This window comes from Saimiri boliviensis, chromosome 1, assembly GCF_048565385.1.
Source record: "Saimiri boliviensis isolate mSaiBol1 chromosome 1, mSaiBol1.pri, whole genome shotgun sequence".
NCBI lineage: Eukaryota > Metazoa > Chordata > Mammalia > Primates > Cebidae > Saimiri > Saimiri boliviensis.
In genome coordinates, this window is record NC_133449.1 from 37,879,580 (window position 1) to 37,898,749 (window position 19,170).

Consider the following 19,170-nt stretch of genomic DNA (forward strand, 5'->3'; position numbering starts at 1 on the left):
CTTAAGCAACTCACACTAGCAGATAAGCAGCTAATCAAAAAGCCTATTTCTTAACTGGTTAAGACTAAGCACCTGCTTTCCAAAAATCCATTTGGATATATACGCGACAGACCATTAACAGCCATCACCACAGTGCTTTCCAAAATTACATGGCATATTTTAATAGGTTCTTAACCACATTAAGACCAAAACTAAAAAAAAAAAAAAAAAAAAAAAAAAAAAAAAAAAAAAATCCGTAACAATAAAATAATGTAATTAAGACTAACAGCACTCATACCTACAACAAAAGTGGTCTCTACCCCACCCAGCTTAATTCTGGAAGTAAAATAAATATAGCAAGCCCAGCCAAAAGTTCTCCAGAAATAAAGCCGTCAAAATGGAAATACTGCTATTCAGGTCTACAAGTAGAATATTTTCATTGTGCAAGCATGACTAGGTTATCTTCACGGTAGGTATATAAGGAATTCTCAATAGCAGGGTCACACACGACTGCCCTTTTCACAACAGCAAATTTTTCTTAGCATAATTAGGAAGATGCCAGGCGCGGTGGCTCACGCCTGTAATCCCAGCACTTTGGGAGGCCGAGGCGGGTGGATCACAAGGTCAAGAGATCGAGACTATCCTGGTCAACGTGGTGAAACCCCGTCTCTACTAAAAATACAAAAAATTAGCTGGGCGTGGTGGCGCGTGCCTGTAATCCCAGCTACTCAGGAGGCTGAGGCAGAATTGCCTGAACCCAGGAGGCGGAGGTTGTGGTGAGCCAAGATCGAGCCATTGCACTCCAGCCTGGGTAACAAGAGCGAAACTCCGTCTCAAAAACAAAAAGAAAAACAAAACCATAATTACGAAGATGAATGATTTGTCATTGACAAAATCTTCATCTTTTTAAAAACCTCACTGATAATATAGGTTCCTAAAAACTGTACCACAGAGAACATGCTAACACCAAAGGTAATGTTTCAATCAAGTTTTCAGTTTGTCTTTCATCTTCTGACTGCGTCCTGCTTAACAATGTTCAGAATCTTCCAAAAGAACCACCAAAGTGCTTTCTTAGAATCCTGCAAAGAAATGTATTCTTTGAAGAAAGCACTCTTTTCCAATAAGAAATGGAAAAAACAAAAACAAAAAACAAAAAACCAATGGTCTAGATTTTACAACTTTTTTGTAACGGTAAGCTAAGTCTTCAATTTCAGAAAGTCTGCTATTATACAACCAATAATTTTTTCATTCACAAAAAACAGTCCACAGCATTCATAAAACAGGATGGCAGAAGAAATAAAAAGACACTTTTCAGGAGGATTCTTTGTGTAAGAACAGATGAGTAAGGTAGTGATTTAATACAGATGGAAACAAATACAATCCATAAAAAAACAGAATCTGAAAGGGAATGGGAGGAAACATCAACCAAAGCAAGTTCAGAGCGTTCACACATGCAACTCAACACCTGCATTTTCTTTGCTTAAAAACCAAACTAGGTACTTTAAATGTTCATAAAGACCATAAATGCACTGAAAAAAATGTTAGCCTTACATATACCACCGAAACAACAACAAAAAAAAAAAAAGAAAAAAGAAAAAAAGAAATGAATAATTCCCAACTACAACTAGGCTGATCATGGGTTTTCCCTCATAGAGACTGATGCAGAAAAGTAACTTTTTACAAGGTTAGCTTTGAGGTACAACACCTTAGAGCTCTCAACTGGGGTGTTTCCTGCTCATGCCCTTTTCACTATAAACAAATGTTTTTTATGCAGTGGAATAATACTTGAAAAATTCCTTAGAAAAGAATCACAAGTTTCATTTTATATATACAACAAATTTTTAATTATGTACTGAAAATAAATTACAGGAAATAACTTTAAAATGCAACAGAGGACAAAGTCACAAGAAACATTCCCATTGAATTCCCTTGGGGGGGGGGTGAGATTGCAGTGCTCAAGATAAATATCACAAATATATCAAAAACTTCAAATTGTCTATGCATTCACACACTGACATGAGCCACAAACATTCCTTTCACAGGGACTGTACTTATTTAGCCTACCACAGGACCAGATTTTGCCATAAACTACAAAACTTTTAATACAAAATTGTATTTATATATTTATAATTCATATACATGCCCTATCTGTGATTTTAGAAAATAAAAGCTACACACTGTACAGACACTCTTAACTCATAGCTGTAGGCAACATTTTTGGATGGAATTTCTCCCCCAATAAAATTAATGGCATATTTTATGTACATGAAGGCTAAACTGCAAAAAAACAGTTCAGTTTCCCAGATATGCATCTCCTTTTAGGGCAGGTTTATAAATTTAAAAAGGCAAGACAAATGTACACCTCAGAATTACTTTCTTAGCTACAAGAGTTGCCATGTAATTTCTGTGAAGTTTCTGATACATGCATTTATGTAATACTGGTACTGAAGGCAGTAAAGCAATATATACTTTTAATGTAGTGGCTCAATAAAGGCTTCATTGTCATTCCAATCTGGTTCTTGAAACAGTGATTCATAAATTCTCTAAAAATTAAAATTTCAATGGGACACCGTGTTAAAGAGACTCTAAATAGATTTCTTAAAATATTTCCCTGAAATATCCTTTTACATAAGACAAATTTCACTAACATTAGATTAAGTAAAAAGAAAGAAAAGAATTAAACATGGCACAAGTGTGCATGATTAACCAATGCTCCTCAGTCAATCTGCATGTCTTAGGAGCCATTAAAAGAATGCTTAAAACTAACAAACAATTTTCACACTCTGTGGCAGCCATCTGTGAAGCCAGTTACACTAAACTACTTCTACAGTTGATTGTAAACTTTGGTTTATTTTTATTTGAGTTCTCATTGTACAGCAAGCATGAAAAAAAAGAGAGTGGAGTCCGTGAGAAGATGAACTGTCAGTCTGTCTTTAATCTGGCATGATGAGACACCTGGTCAGTCAGGCCTGCTTTGATAGAGTTTGTTACAGACTGCCTTATGTTTTCCTCCATCAAATTATCACCCAGGGGCTTCAATACCTGTGGTATGAGAAATGTGCAAAACAAACAAAAACATGAGGTAAAAAAAGAGTGACATATAAAAATAGATATAAAAATTCAATTCAAAGCAATGATGAAAATAACTGGGAATATGGGAAATAAAAAGATGCTTCTCTCAAAAAAAGTTATGATGCTACTAGACATTATATAATGCAACAAAAATTACTTTCCTCTTATTCAAACCATTTACAATTCCTATGAGATGGATGTGCAATTCCATACCCTATATGCAGCATCAAATCTGGTATGTATACAGCATTTATGCAGACCGGCCCAGACGGTCCTGCTTATTGTCCTACATGTATAAGTGTGAACACTTCAGATAGAGAAAAAGGTTAAAAATACTGTCTAATTTTTCTTCTTGTTATTGTTGGATGACAGTCTCTGTCGCTGTGCTGATGAAAGAGCACGATGAACCATTCGACGTCTAGTAACTTCAAACAGTTTGGAAAACACCTAAAACATGAAGTGATTTGTTAGGAGAATGACTTAGAGTGCCTCGAAGCTAAAGAGTTTAAGACTACAAGAATTTGAGACTGTAGGTTTCTCACCTTCCTGGGACTCCTCTGAAGCAAAAGAAAAGAGAAATGCAAAGAAATTTAGACAAGGTTTGTTGATAGAGCAAAGATCTCTGACTAGCTGATCACCTTACCTCAACTATACTGAAAATGATTTTATACACTTTAGATTCCTCCATTTAATCGTTTTGTAATAATGGTATCTCTAAAATCCTAGAATCAATGCTGTATAAGAGATGAGTATTTCTCAAAAGAAGATATTGTTGTTACAATTATTGAAAATTATGTTGCAGAAAATAATGATCCAAAATTTTAAAGCAGCTCATTCTCTTCTTAAAAGTGACATTGCGACAGCTTTGCATCCATCTTCTATTCAAAGAAACATGAAGTAGTGAGATTGAGATAAAAATTTAAATAAATATCCAAACAAAAACTTCCCAATCAGATCTGAATAGAGCATTTCTCTAAAGAGTAAATACAAAATCCAAGTTAATATAGTGGGTCACTTTATAAATAACATCATTACAAAAAAAGTAAACATCCAATCAACTTTCTTCCAAAAAAAAAAAAAAATTGTCTGCTTCTCCAGTCTTCGAATTTATAGCCAAAACAAACATGAACCTGCATATCCCAGATCTTCAAATAAGCTTAATATTTCATGAGCCCAGAAATGACATCTGAAATGCCTATTATAGTGTTCATGTTAAGTACATTAATAACTGCAGCTTTTACTCTGGTCCTTGACATGATGTTCAAGTATTTCACGAAGATCATTTTAATGACATCCGTAAGTGGAATTTTCTGTCCACAGGTAATTCCAGCACACAGGAGGCAGATAAATATACAAAATGGCTTTCCTTAGTAGATACTTGCTGGGCAAGTGTTCACAGCCTGGACTTCAATTCTGGTTTAAGGTAAAAGATTATGATGGAACATGGTTCTCTGCTCATGGCACTTTGCTTTACTAATTAGTATTTCCATAATACAAAGGTCAAAGTTTCCACGGTAAGAAATCCCTACAGGATTGTTCCTCATAGTGCATCAGGAAATCCCTACTATCTTCACGGAAGGCAATGAAGATCTGTCTGCCATCCAGTATTTCTCCTGCATTGCTTGCCAGTATTAGGAAGAAACTTCTTTTGCTTTCCAAAAGCACCACTTCCAAACTTCTTTTCCTTACCTTCAAAATCATTCAATGATTAGATTTTCTTTCCCCAAAGAAAAAAGTCATTACAGACTCTGGTCCTGCCCACCATCTGGTATAATCAGGCCTACAACTAAGAATCTATCCAGAGGACAGTACAGATTTAGGCTAACCAAAGTACATTAAAATTGTAACTTTAAAGAAAAAAATCTTCAATTCGTAAAGACTCTACATCCAAACAAAACAGAAAACATCCTTTTGACATTCCTCATATAAAGAAAAAGTAGGAATACAAATACTGCAAAGGGGGAAAAATCACAGGAAAATGAGATTAGTCACTGAAAAACCAAAAGATAGATACCAACCTGTTCCCATAGTGTTTCAGCAATCTGATCAATCATTGTTCCAATTTCTCTGAACTCCCCAGAGTATTTAACATATGCCCAAGTACAAAGAAATGTCAGTGCTAACCCCATGACAAGGTTACACAAGACGGCTATAGAGTTTAGGCCAATGAAGCCAGTCAGTCCTGAGATTATATACATAGCAAACATGACCGCAAACAGTGTGGCTGGGGTACGAGCAGCATAGAAGATATTTTTGCCATCATTGTGCTTTATAAAATTTGCATAGGTTTCTTCAATTTCAGCTTCAAGCTGGTCCTGATAACGACGGCAGAACTCATCTCCACCCATCTTTTTTACAGAACGAAATTGTTTTATCGCCACTTCCTTGAGATCCAAGTGTTTTCGCTCCAGATCTGAAGGTGCAATGTAAGGCTTGTCCCCTCCACATACCTGGACAGACAGAATGATAGTATTACATGCTAGAAATAATTCACACTTGAAAGAAGTTCCTGTTCATAGTTTTTAGTCTCAGAGAGTCAAACCTTTCATGATTCAGTTTTAAACTCACTTATAATACTTCACAGGTTATCATAATCTAGTTATTTCTTCTACGTTGAACCTGCTCAAGCAAAATAAGTTTCCAAATGTGACTAACTGAAACGGAAGACAAAAAAATTTTACACTGCGCTCTGTACCTGCCTTCACTTGATCACCCATACATCATAATAGTACACAAGGTTGCTGGCAAGAGAGTGGGTAAAAGATAATGCCCCAAAAAGATATTTTAATGTTTGAGCAAAGCAAGAACAGAAACTACTATTGGCCTTAAACTCATGCTACTAACAACAGAAGTCACTAATAACAGCACTCTGAATCATACATGTCAAAAGATATTTTAGTACAGTTTATATAATAACGTATGGCCCAAATTCTGCTATCTAATCATGCAAATTATTTTCTTACACTTTATTTCCAGCAGAGATCATAAAGGGGAATTCGGTTCAATTACTTTAAACAGAAAAATCTTCTCACTCCAGTATCAAATTTAAATTTTAGTTACAAACCTGTTCCATACTTTTACAATAGATATCTCTTGCTCCTGCTACTGCAGCAAGATTATTAGCTTCAGCTGTTGCCTAAAAAATAAAATTACACGTACCATTATTATGCAAAAAAACCCTATGATTCTAAAAATTCTGTTAAACACATTAAGTTATGTACAATGAACAAGTCTGAAAACAAATCAGAGAAAGGAACTTCCAGTTTTTCTTTCCTATCAAAGGGAACATTAGCATAAAGTATATAATGGTAAGTGGTTCTAACCTGCCTATTTTTGTTTTGTTTAGGTTGATATTAAAGTGGGTCTGTAGAAAACACCACATATGCTCAGGAAATGGATAAAGATAAATAGATATAACCCTAAAATATGTGGATCTCCAGGTATCAGGAATCAAGAATTATCCATATGGTTCTCTCTCTCATAATCAGTATTATACAAGACATTTTCAAACTCACAAAACTTTCTGCATGAAGTTTTATTAGAAAAAACTGTTTTATCTACTATAAAATGAAATAATAGCCCAAGGTAGTAAATTTTTTAAAATATGAATGCATTAAAATGACACTGTCCATTTGAAAAAATACTGTCCATTTGAACACCATTTGAAAAAGAAAAAAAAAAAACTGTGACTATATTCACTAGAAGTAGCTCTAAATCATTAACACCAAATAAAAATAAGACTTACTTCAAACAACCTTTATTGTCAAAGGCTCAGAATAGAAGCAGCTTAGTTCAGAGAGGCCCACATTAAGCCTACTTATAAAACAGAAATTTTCCTATACTTTGAGCATCTGAAGAGTAAGTATTGTGGACTCTCATTTCTGGTGGCCTAGAACATGCAAGGCCTAAAATTTGCAGTTACAAAGGAAAAAAAAAATGGTATGAAACCGTAGGACCCATATGACCTTAACTACGCAAAACTTATTTGCTTGCATAAAAGGATCCCTCACTATTTTCAGCATTTCTCTCTAAAGCAAAGACTTTCATTCTCCCTCATAAATACGTGTATGTACAACACATATCACTCTCACACTCTCTCTACCTGAAGCATGGACTTTGGATGTGGAAGTTCCTCTCCTTGATAAATTTTGATGTACGCCTAAAAAGGGAGAAGATGGGTTAGACTGATGGGTTATGCAATTTGGCTCCACATCTCCAGAGAAAAAAACTCATTAATAATGCACAAAATTCTAGGCTTTAAAAATCATCTTATTCCAACAAAGTTAACCCTATTCTCAATATTATTAAATTCTATGTTGCTAGATAATATCCTAGGCATTTCTATAACAAATATAAAAGTTGTAACTCATAAAGTTAGATAAATGCCATCCACTTCATGAAAAGAAATTCATAACTATCCCCTATTGCCAATGTTTTAATGTTTAAAAAAAAAAACTTTTTAAATCTATTTCTTTAGAGATGGGGTCTCACTCTGACACCCAGGCTGGAGTGCAGTGGTACAATCAGAGCTCACCGCAACCTCGAATTCCTGGGCTCAAGTGTCCCTCCTGCCTCAGTTTCCCAAGTGGCTGAAACTAAAGATGTGCGCCACCATATCCAGCTTAGGAAACAATTTTACGCAGTATTTTACTTTGACCAGCTTAAATTGTATTTCAGCTCAAGAAAAAAGTCTTAATTTGTTAATTTGTGGTTTAAGAGTAAAAAGGAAAAGATGAGAGTTTTTTAGACGTCCATACAGGAATCTTTCATCTCAACTTTCTATTGACAAAATTCATTCATAACTGAGAAGCAGGCAGAGCAAAATGGCCAGATAGAAGCCTCCAATGATCACTACCACCTCACAGGGACATCAAATTGAACAACTATCCACATAAAAAAGCACTTTCATAAGAATCAAAAATCAGGTGAGCAATCACAGTACCTAGTTTAAACTTTAAATCACTGAAAGAGGCAATGAAGAGGATAGAAAAAACAGTCTAGACTCGCCTACACCACCCCTCTCCGTCCCTCCCATCAGCCACCACATGGTGTGGAGAGAGAATCTATGTGCTTGGGGAAGGGAGAGTGTAGTGACTGTGGGATTTCTGCACTGAAACTCAGTGCTACCCTGCCACCGTGGAAAGGAAAATGGGGCAGAACTCAGCCAGCACCCATGAAGGGAGCATTTAGACCAGCCCCGGACTGCCAGCCCCACCGCCACAGGCTAAGGACTCTGCCTGATGCCTCATTCTACTTAGGACCCTGTGTAAACTACTCATATCCGGAGTAGAAAGACTCAAAGACGAACCTATAAAAAAACATTAATCACCACAACTTTTCAAGACATAGTATACTAAGATATCAATAGAAACAGCTGCTCTGAGGTCCCAAATAAACTTGAAAGGCAGTCTAGGCCACAAGGCCTGTAATTCCTGGGCAAGTCCTGGTGCTGTGCCGGGCTGAGCCGGTGGCCTTGAGGTGCACAGTAAGACACCAGCTGGGGTAGCCAAGAGAGTACTTGTGTCACTCCTCCCCTAACCCCAGGCAGTGTAGTTCACAGCTCTGAGGAAGACTCCTTCCTTCTGCTTGAGGAGAGGAGAGGGGAGAGTAAAGAGGACTTTGTCTTGCAATTTGGATGCCAGCTCAGCCACACAGAGTGAGGTATCACACAGAGTCCTAAGGCCCCAATTCTAGTCCCCAGTTCCCAGGCGAGATTTCTAAACACACCCTGGGCCGGAAGGGAACCCACCATCTTGAGGGGTAGGACCAGGTCGTGGCAGGATTCATCACCTGCTGACTCAAGAGTTTTGGGGCTCTGAATAAGCAGCAGTGGTAGCCAAGCAGTACTTACTATGGGTCTTGAGTAAGATTCAGAGATGTGCCAGCTTCAGGTGTGAGCCAGCACATTCCCAGATGTTGTGGCTATGAGGACAGTCTCCTTCTGCCTGAGTAAAGGAGAGGAAAAAGCAAAGGGGACTTTGTCTTGCAGCTTGGCCACAGTTAGGTGGAACACCAAGCAGGCTGGGTCCCTGGTTCCAGGTCTTGGCTCCTGGATGGCATGTCTGAATCTGCCCTGGGCCAGAGGGGAGCCCACTGCCTTAAAGGAGGAGCCTCAGGCCTGGCAGTATTCACCACAGCTGACTCAAGAGCCCCTGGGCTTTGAGTGAAAATTGGCAGTAGCCAGGCAGTACTCGCCATAGGCCTAGGGCAGTGGCAGCCATGGGGGGAGTCCTCTGCCTAAGGAAAAGGGAGGGAAGAGTGGAAAGGACTTTGTCTTGCAGCCATGTGCCAGCTCAGCCACAGCAGATTAGAACACCAGGTAGATTCCTAAGGTTCCCAACTCTAGGCCCTGGCTCCCAGAGGGCATCTCTGGAACCACCCAAGGCTAGAGGGAACTTGCTGCCCAGAAGGGAAGGATACAAGGCTGGCTAGATTCACCACCTGCTGATTGTAGAACCTTTGGGCCTAACATGAACACAGGCAGTAGCCAAGCAGTAGTCACCATTGGCCTTGGGCAAGACCCAGTGCTGTGCTGGCTTCCAGTTTGACCCAGTAAAATCCCAGGGATGGTGGCCACAATGGTGCTTGTGTCACCCCTCCCCCAGCTCCAGGCAGCTCAGCACAGAGACAGACTCCATTTGTTTGGGAGAAAGTAAGGGAAGAGAACAAGAGTCTCTGCCTGGTAATCCAGGGAATTCTCCTGGATCTTACCCAAAAGCACCAAGGCAGTACCTCTACAAATCTGCAAGAGCCACACAGCACTATAGGCTTGAAATGTCCCTAATGCAAATACAGCCGCAGTGACCAAAGATCACAACACCCAAGTCCCTTCAAATACTTTGAAAGCCTTCCCAAGGATGACAGGTACAAACGAGCCCAGACTGCAAAGACTGTAACAAACACCTAACTCTTCAATGTCCAGACACCAACAAATATTCACAAGCATCAAGGCCATCCAAGAAAAAAATGACCGCACCCAACGAACTAAAATAAAGCACCAGTGACCAATCCTGGAGAGACAGAGGTAAGTGACCTTTCAGGCAGAGAATTCAAAATAGCAGTTTTGAGGAAACTAAAAGAAATACAAGATAACACAGAAAAGGAATTCAGAATCCTATCAGATAAAGTTAACAAAGACACTAAAATAATCACAAAGAATCAAGCAGAAATCCTGGATCTGAAAAATGCAACTGACATACTGAGGAATGCATCCAAGCCTCTTTTTTTTTTTTTTGGCAGGGTCTTTCTTTCTCCCAGGCTGGAGTGCAATGGCACAATCCTGGCTCACTGCAACCTCTGCATCCCAGGCTCAAACAATTTTTCTACCTCAGTGTCCCAAGTAGCTAGAACTACAGGCATGCGATATCAAGCCTGGCTAATTTTTTGTTTTTTTTTTTTGTAGAGACAGGGGTTTTCACCATATTGCCCAGACTGTCTCAAGTGATCTGCCCACCTCAGCCTCCCACAAAATGCAGGGATTAAAGGCATGGGCCTCACCCGGCCTCAGCTTAACAGAAGAACTGATCAAGCAGAAGAATTACTGAGCTTGGAGACAGGCTATTTGAAAGTACACAGCTGAGACAAAAGAAAAAAGAATGAGAAAGAATGAAGCATGCCTACAAGATCTAGAAAATAGCCTCAAAAGTGCAAATCTAAGAGTCCATAGCCTTAAAGAGGGGTAGATAGAGATGGGGTAGAAAGTTTATACAAGCAGCCGGGCGCGGTGGCTCAAGCCTGTAATCCCAGCACTTTGGGAGGCCAAGGCGGGTGTATCACGAGGTCAAGAGATCAAGACCATCCTGGTCAACATGGTGAAACCCCGTCTCTACTAAAAATACAAAAAAAAAAGTTAGCTGGGCATGGTGGTGCGTGCCTGTAATCCCAGGTACTCAGGAGGCTGAGACAGGAGAATTGCCTGAACCCAGGAGGCAGAGGTTGCGGTGAGCCAAGATCGCGCCATTAAACTCCAGCCTGGGTAACAAGAGCGAAACTCCGTCTCAAAAAAAAAAAAAAAAGACAGTTTATACAAGCAATATACTAATATTTAAGAACAAAAGATTATAGAACACCAAGCAGACGTAACCCAAATAAGACTACCTCAAGACACTTAATAATCAAACTCCCAAAGGTCAAGGGTAAAGAATGGATCCTGGCTGGGCGTGGTGGCTCATGCCTGCAATCCCAGCACTTTGGGAGGTGAAGGTGGGGGTACTGCTTGACCCTGGAGTTCAAGATCAGCCTGGACAATGTAAAGAGACAAGGTCTCCATTAAAACAACAGCAAGAGACCAGGCACAGTGGCTCACACCTATAATCTCAGCACCGTGGGAGGCTGAGATGGGAGGATCACTTGAGACCAGGAGTTTGAGACCAGCCTGGTCAACATAGCAAAACCCCATTTCTATTAAACAACAACAACAATAAGCATGAATGGATCCTAAATGCATCAACAGAAAAGAAACAAACAACATACAAAAGAGCGCCAATACATCTGGGAGTAGACTTCTCAGTGGAAACCTTATAGGCCAGCAGACAGTGGCATGACATCAAGTGCTGAAGAAAAAAAATTTTTTTCCTAGAATAGTACATCCAGTGAAAATACTTCAAACATGAGGGAGAAATAAACACTTTCTCAGACAAACAAAAGCTGAGGGATTTTATAAACATCAGACCTGTCCTACAATGTTAAAGGGAGTTCTTCAATCTGAAGGAAAAAGATTTTAATGAGTAATAAGAAATAATCTGAAGGTACAAAACTCATACACAGAAAAACAGAATATTATAACACTAATTGCGGTGTGTAAACTTTCATATCCTGAGTAGAAAGACTAAAAGACAAACCTATAAAAAATATTAACTACCAAAATTTTTCAAGACATAGACAGTATACTAAGATATCAAGAGAAACAACGAAAGTTTAAAAGGTGAGGGGATGAAGTTAAAGTGTAGAATTTTTATTAGTTTTCTGTTTCCTTGTTTGTTAGTTAGTTTGTTTATGCAATCAGTGTTATCAGTTTAAAATATATTATATTTGCAAGCCTCATGGTAACCTCAAAAGACATACAACAGATACACAAAAAATAAAAATAAATTAAAACATACCACCTTCACTAAATGGAAGACAGGAAGGTAGGAAGACTACCAAACCATCAGAAAACAACAAAATAGCAGAGGTTAAGTTCTTACTTTTCAGTAACATTGAGTGTAAATGAGCTAAACTCTTCAATTAAAAGACACAGAGTGGCTAAATGGATTTTAAAAAATGGTGATACAAGCTCCATCTATAAAAACATGCAGAGACTGAAAATAAAGATATGGAAAAAGATGTTCCATGCAAATGGAACAAAAAAAAAAAAGAGCAGAAGTAGCTACACTTACATCAAAGAAGGTCATTATATAATGATAAAGGAATCAATTCAGCAAGAGGAAATAACAATTGTAAATATATATGCACCCAACACTGCAGCACCCAGATTTATAAAGCAAGTATTATTAGAAACTAAAGAAAGAGTGCCAAGCACGGTGGCTCACACTGTAATCCCAGCACTTTAGGAGGCCAAAGCAGGTGGACCACTTGAGGTCAAGAGTTCAAGACCAGCCTGGCCAACATGGTGAAACCCTGTCTCTACCAACACACACACACACACACACACACACACACACACACACACACAAACACAAATTAACCATAGTGGTGCACGCATATAATCCAAGCTACTTGGGAAGTTGAGACAAGAGAATTGCTTGAAGGGAGATGGAGGTTGTAGTAAGTTGAGATCATGTCACTGCACTCCAGCCTGCGTGACAGAGTGAGACTCAGCCTCAAAAAAAAAAAAATTAAAAAAAATTGAGGCTCCTCAAAAGACTAAAAATAAAATGACCATATGATCCAGCAATCCCACTGCTAGGTATATACCCAAAAGAAAAAAAATCAGTATATAGAAGACACATCTGCACTTCCATGTGTGCTGCAGCACTATTCACTATAGCTACGATTTGGAAGCAACCTAAGTGTCCATCAGTGTACAAACAGATAAAGAAATGTGGTATATATATACCATGAAGTACTATACAGCCATATAAAAGAATGAAATCCTGGTCCAGGTGCAGTGGCTCATGCCTGTAATCCCAGCACTTCGGGAGGCCAAGGCAGATGGATCACAAGGTCAGGCATTCGAGCCCAGCCTGGCCAACAAAGGGCAACCCCATGTCTACTAAAAATATAAAAAATTAGCCAAGTGTGGTGGCAGATGCCTCTAGTCCCAGCTACTCGAGAGGCTGAGGCAGGAGAATCACTTGAACCTGGGAGGCAGACGTTGCAGTGAGCCGAGATCGCACCACTGCATTCCAGCCTAGGCAACAGGGCAAGACTCCATCTCAAAAAAAAAAAAAAAGGAATGAAATCCTGTCACTTGCAACAACATGATGGAACTGGAGGATATTATGTAAAGTGAAATAAGCCAGGCACAGAAAAAATGAACTTCACATGTTCTCACTTATGTGTGGGAGCTAACAATTAAAACAACTGAACTCATGTAAATACAGAGTACTAGAACGATGGTTACTAGAGTCTAGGAAGGGGAGTCAGAGGGTGGAGAGGAGGCAGAGATGGTCAATGAGTATAAAAATATAGTTAGATAGACTAAGATCTAGCATTTGATAGCATAACAGGGTAATTACAGTCAATAATAACTTACTATATATTTTAAAATGACTAAAAGAGCATAACTGGATTGTCTGTCCCATAGGAAGGGATACATCCTTGAGGTGATGGACACTCTATTTACTCTGATATTATTACACATTGTATGCTTATATCAAAAATATCTCATGTTCCCCATAAGTATATATACTATGTTCCCACAAAAATTAAAAATTAAAAGTAGCCAGGCGAGGTGGCTCATGCCTGTAATCCCAGCACTTTGAGAGGCCGAGGTGGGTGGATCACGAGGTCAGAAGGTCAAGAATATCCTGGCTAACATGGTGAAACCCTGTCTCTATTAAAAATATAAAAAATCAGCTGGGCGTGGTGGCATGTCCCTGTAGTCCCAGTTACTCGGGAGGCTGAGGCAGGAGAATTGCTTGAACTCAGGAGAAGGAGGTTGCAGTGAGCCGAGACTGTGCCACTGCACTCCAAGCCTGGGAAACAGAGCGAGACATCATCTCAAAAAAATAAAAAATAAAAATAAATTTTTAAAAATTCATTCATAACTAAAGATAATATGAGAGTGACTATCAAAGTATCCAATAAGTGAACAAAAATATACTCCTAGTTAAAACTACAAATAATACAACCTTCCACAATGGTCTTGTTCTGGCAGGCAAGCTATAAAGACTAGAGAAGAACACAGGGAAAAAAAACCTATGAACACTTTACTTGAACTCAGGAACCAATATAAATACTTTCAGCTGTTCTTATTAAGTCCTCAGAACTCTGAGGGAGTGTTTTCACGAGAACTTAAGATGTAAAATCATGCTTTCCATTCTTATCATCATTTACAAATGACAGAGTAGCATTATAGCACAATGAATGGCTTGTTCTCTCCATATCTGAGATGGAGAAAAAGTAAGATAAATTAAATTAAATCACCATCCAGAAGACAGAAATCTGCTATAATCTTTGAAATATCCTTAAATACAAATACATCTAATTCAAGGCAGAAAAAATAAATTACAAATCTTACTCTTCTTTGCTTTAAAATAGAGAAGCAATTTCTTATACATACAGATGAGTTTTAAATCAACTACATTTCTATCTTAGACAAAGTCGTTTAATTTAAGAGCTTACCTACCTTAAAATATTCCACGAGATCTCTACAAGTGACTTTAGATCCACTTATCTCTTTTTCTACCAAATTTTCAGGGGCGAGCAGCAAAGGTACCAGATTTCTAAGCTCTCGTTTAAAGTCTTCATCAATATCTAGAGAACACAAAATTGAGCAACATGTTAGTCCAAAAAAAATTAAGTTCCCACTGGTAAGATTTCATAACATTCTGTTTTATGAAATAAGAATACGTAGTATCTATTACTGAAGTGGATTCATTAAAAAAAAAAACAAAAAACACCTCATCCAACATGCCACATCTCACAGGAAAAAATATAATCCCCCCACTCTACTAGCTCATTTTCCCCAACCCCCAGTAACAGTGCCGTTCAAGTAATAAATAAAACATAAATGTGTGGATTACCAAGGCAAATTTCACATTTAGTATTAACGAAAATGTCCTTTTCAAAAGAGGCAAACAATTCACAAAATTGTATTAAATTTTACTACTAGATTTTGTTTCACCAGCCATACTGTAAAAGTTTTGTCAATCCCCAGGCATTCTGCCACCACACTCAAAATAATCTCACAACATAAACTATACTATCACTCTTGAAACAGAGACTTATTTATATCTATCTGATTTCATCAATATAATAAAATGATAAAGCATTTTAGCAGACTGCAATCAGTTGAAAAGAAAGCTCTCAGTCTTCAGAATTTTCAGGACATCAGTGCTGGGCAACAGACATTATAAAATAGGTTAATCAATAGGCTAGACAGCTGCAAATAAATCAATAGAATGCTAGAGAAACCACAGAGCATTACAATCACAAAATGAACAATGCATCCAAACATTCTCCAGTAACAGACAGGAAATTTAAGGCGTCATTTATTTTCTTTAAGAACTTTCAGCCTCTAATAAGTAAATTCTGATCTTAGCAAGAATGGGAATTCCCACCTTTCAATCTCCCATCAAAACTAGGATTAGTGGCAACTTTAAGACCAGGATGTGGCAAAAGGAAGCAACCAAGATTTGAGAAACAATTGTGTATGTGCTTCCTTACATTCTGAAGCTCTTCATGTTGATTTTGTTTTACCTGAGGGCAGAGGGAGACAGGTGAAGTTGTAAACAGCAGAAAGAAAATGTTTTAACAAAACACACACACAGACTCACATGCATGCACGCTTAACTCAGATGCTATTCCAGAGGAGTCTATTTTTACAATTACGAAGACCCATTTCTGACCACTTTGTTAAGACTCCCGCATTTTCTTTTCTTTCTTTTTTTTTTTTTTTGAGACGGAGTTTCACTCTTGTTGCCCAGGCTGGAGTGCAATGGCACAATCTCGGCTCACAGCAACCTCCGCCTCCTGGGTTCAAGCGATTCTCCTGCCTCAGCCTCCTGAGTAGCTGGGATTACAGGCATGTGACACCACACCCAGCTAATTTTGTATTTTTAGTAGAGACAGGGTTTCTCCATGTTTCTCCGGTTCAAACTCCCGATCTCAGGTGATCCACCCACCTCAGCCTCCCAAAGTGCTGGGATTACAGGCGTAAGCCACTGTGCCCAGCTGACCCCATATTTTCTTCAACCAAAAAAGATGTTTTTCCTAAGCTGCCTGGAATAGCACAAACTACAAATAATATAGTTAATCGTAGTATCTAACAACCTAATAACAAGTTGTGGCTGTGCCTTCCGCACCAGTAAATAAATTAAGAATTTAAAGTACTTACAAGAGCAACAAAACAAAACAAAACAAAACAAAAAAAAGTATAAATTTGCCTACAAATAAAGAGTTTAGACCCTGAGCAAAGTAAAAGCTAAGATGAAAAATTACAGTCCAGTACAAAGAACCTTAGAAACTTGTTAGGATTTCAGGTCTCTTTCAACATGATTATTTATGATTTATGCTAGTTATGATAATTTTGAGAAGGGAAACTGCATGTACTGGAGGGTAAAATCTTAAACTTAGAAACATTTTAAATAATTACTCATTTATCCCAATATAACTCACATGGTCTCCTAAACACTCTTTTGAAAAAGAATTTTAACAAAGTATGTGCTATTTATAATTAAAACCTGGAAACCACCTAAATCTCCATCAACAACAGAATGGAAAAACTGTTGTCTATTCATTCAATGGATACTATATAGCAATGAGAATAAATGAACTAAACTATATGCAACAACATGGATTAACTTCAGAAACATAATATTGGGCAAAAAAGCTAGACTCAAACAAATATATTCTATATGTGATTCCATCCATATAAAGTACAAAAACAATGGCTGTGAGAAGTCAGGATAGTGGTAGAGGGTTTTGGGGGAGGGTTGGTGTATGAAGGTGAGTACTTCTAGGTCCTGGCTAAACGGCTATGTTCATTTTGTACAAATTCATTAAGCTATACACTTATGATTTGAGCAATTTTTTGAATATATGTAACATATTTCAATGAGAAGTTTAAAAACCTTCTTGTCTTTGAGTTACATAATTCTGTTATGTAATTGTAATTATTTAGCATGTCCATTGTGCTTTGTGTTCATTTCTTCTGAACAAACCAGAGACAGAAAACACTGATGACTCAAATTATTTCCAAAAGTGGTGTCTGGAAATGCCTTTCAAATAACCTGAGAATGTTGAATTGGTTTTAGTCTCATTTTAAAATTTAAAAAAAATCTTTAAATTTTAAAAATTGTATCATACCCCAAGTCTTTAACGTGGTTGAAAACCCAAATGCATCATTCCCATAGACAAATAAAACCTTACTAACCAAAGAGAGCACCTGCCTACTTACGAATAAAGCAGTCTTTATGTATCCATTGTGTATGTGAGTAAATGGGGTAGTCTTTAAGTATCTGACCTGCAGGTTACTCAGATTGATATGGTTTGGCTCTGTGTCCCCACCCAAATCTCATCTCAAATTATAATGCCCATGTGTCAGGGGAGGGGCCTGGTTGGAGGTAATTAAATGATGGGGACAGACTTCCCTCCTGCTGTTCTCGTGACAGTGATTTCTCACAAGATCTGGTTGTTAAAAAGTATACGGCACTTCCCCCTTCATTCTCTCTCCTGCTGCTTTGTGAAGAAGGTGCTTGCTTTCCCCTTCATCTTCCACCATGATTTTTAGTTTCCTGAGGCCTCCCAGCCATGCTTCCTGTTAAGCCTATGGAACTGTGAGTCAATTAAACCTCTTTTTTTCATAAATTACCCAGTCTCAAGTAGTTCTTTAGGCAGTATGATAAAAGACTAATACATAAGTACTTCCATGGGAGGGGGCGGAGTACCTTTAGGAATAAAGGATCATAATCCTTAATTTTGATTCAAGGGCACTGCCTTCTTTGGTAGGAATGCAACCACTTTACTTTTCATCAGTTACAAACAGAGTCTCTTGGGCTAACCTGGAATATTTTATTCAACAACATATAGATACTGCTAATGGGAACAGCAGTCCAAACAGCCCACCTCTTCACCTGGCTTGGTGCTTATGCTCACCTCTTTAGAAAATAGGGTCTTACCTGTAATCTTTTTTCAAGAAATTGCTTTCCACCTTCCAAACCATATGAATGTTCATAAGGATAGCTCCAATCTCGAATCAAAAACATTAATGTCTGTACATAGAAAAAATATAAATTGTTTATTTTACAATAAAGTTTACCAAAAAATTACATTTCTAGCAATTGAAGCCTACTTTACTCTCCTAAACAATCCTGATCAAAAGTTATAGTAATCGCCGGGCACGGTGGCTCAAGCCTGTAATCCCAGCACTTTGGGAGGCCGAGGCGGGTGGATCACGAGGTCGAGAGTTCGAGACCATCCTGGTCGACATGGTGAAACCCCGTCTCTACTAAAAATACAAAAAATCAGCTGGGCATGGTGGCGTGTGCCTGTAATCCCAGCTACTCAGGAGGCTGAGGCAGGAGAATTGCCTGAACCCAGGAGGCGGAGGTTGCGGTGAGCCGAGATCGCGCCATTGCACTCCAGCCTGGGTAACAAGAGCGAAACTCCGTCTCAAAAAAAAAAAAAAAAAAAAAAAGTTATAGTAACCAAATGGTCAGTACTGCTCATGGTTATATCAAGGACCCACTTAAACAACATTCTTATACCAAGCAATTGCCACCATTGGATACCTTCATTAAATATAAAGAAAGAGTCACCACAAGCAATAATACAGGATATTTTAAAATGAAAAACAGGTGTATCAGGTCACACAGATCATAATTTTAAATCATTGTTGTGTAACTACAAGACCAACTAATTCTAGATGGCTATCTAGACTGATTATAGATCTGGTGTCAATAAGGACATTTTCACAGGATGTTTTCACTCAAAGAGGGTTAGGTTTCTCAACCT

At 38.3% G+C, this 19,170-nt stretch overlaps 1 protein-coding gene across 5 annotated transcripts in view; it reads right to left on the reverse strand.

Annotated features, from left to right (window-relative positions):
• Positions 1-1,794: 1,794 nt before the first annotated feature.
• The window catches only part of ATL2 (atlastin GTPase 2), a 74,941-nt gene continuing 57,565 nt past the window's right edge, over positions 1,795-19,170 (reverse strand). For 2 of the 5 annotated variants that reach the window (XM_010337491.3, XM_074396080.1), the window contains exons 7-14: positions 18,336-18,428; positions 15,777-15,915; positions 14,843-14,970; positions 7,154-7,210; positions 6,116-6,187; positions 5,070-5,501; positions 3,594-3,608; positions 2,928-3,498 (exon numbers count right to left, since the gene is read on the reverse strand). In XM_010337491.3, coding sequence (XP_010335793.1) covers positions 3,391-3,498; positions 3,594-3,608; positions 5,070-5,501; positions 6,116-6,187; positions 7,154-7,210; positions 14,843-14,970; positions 15,777-15,915; positions 18,336-18,428 — 1,044 coding nt within the window. In that variant the 3' untranslated portion in view covers positions 2,928-3,390. Of the gene's footprint in view, positions 3,499-3,593; positions 3,609-5,069; positions 5,502-6,115; positions 6,188-7,153; positions 7,211-14,842; positions 14,971-15,776; positions 15,916-18,335; positions 18,429-19,170 lie in introns of all 5 variants that reach the window. The other 3 variants (XM_003926797.4, XM_074396086.1, XM_074396075.1) reach the window with 2 other exon arrangements.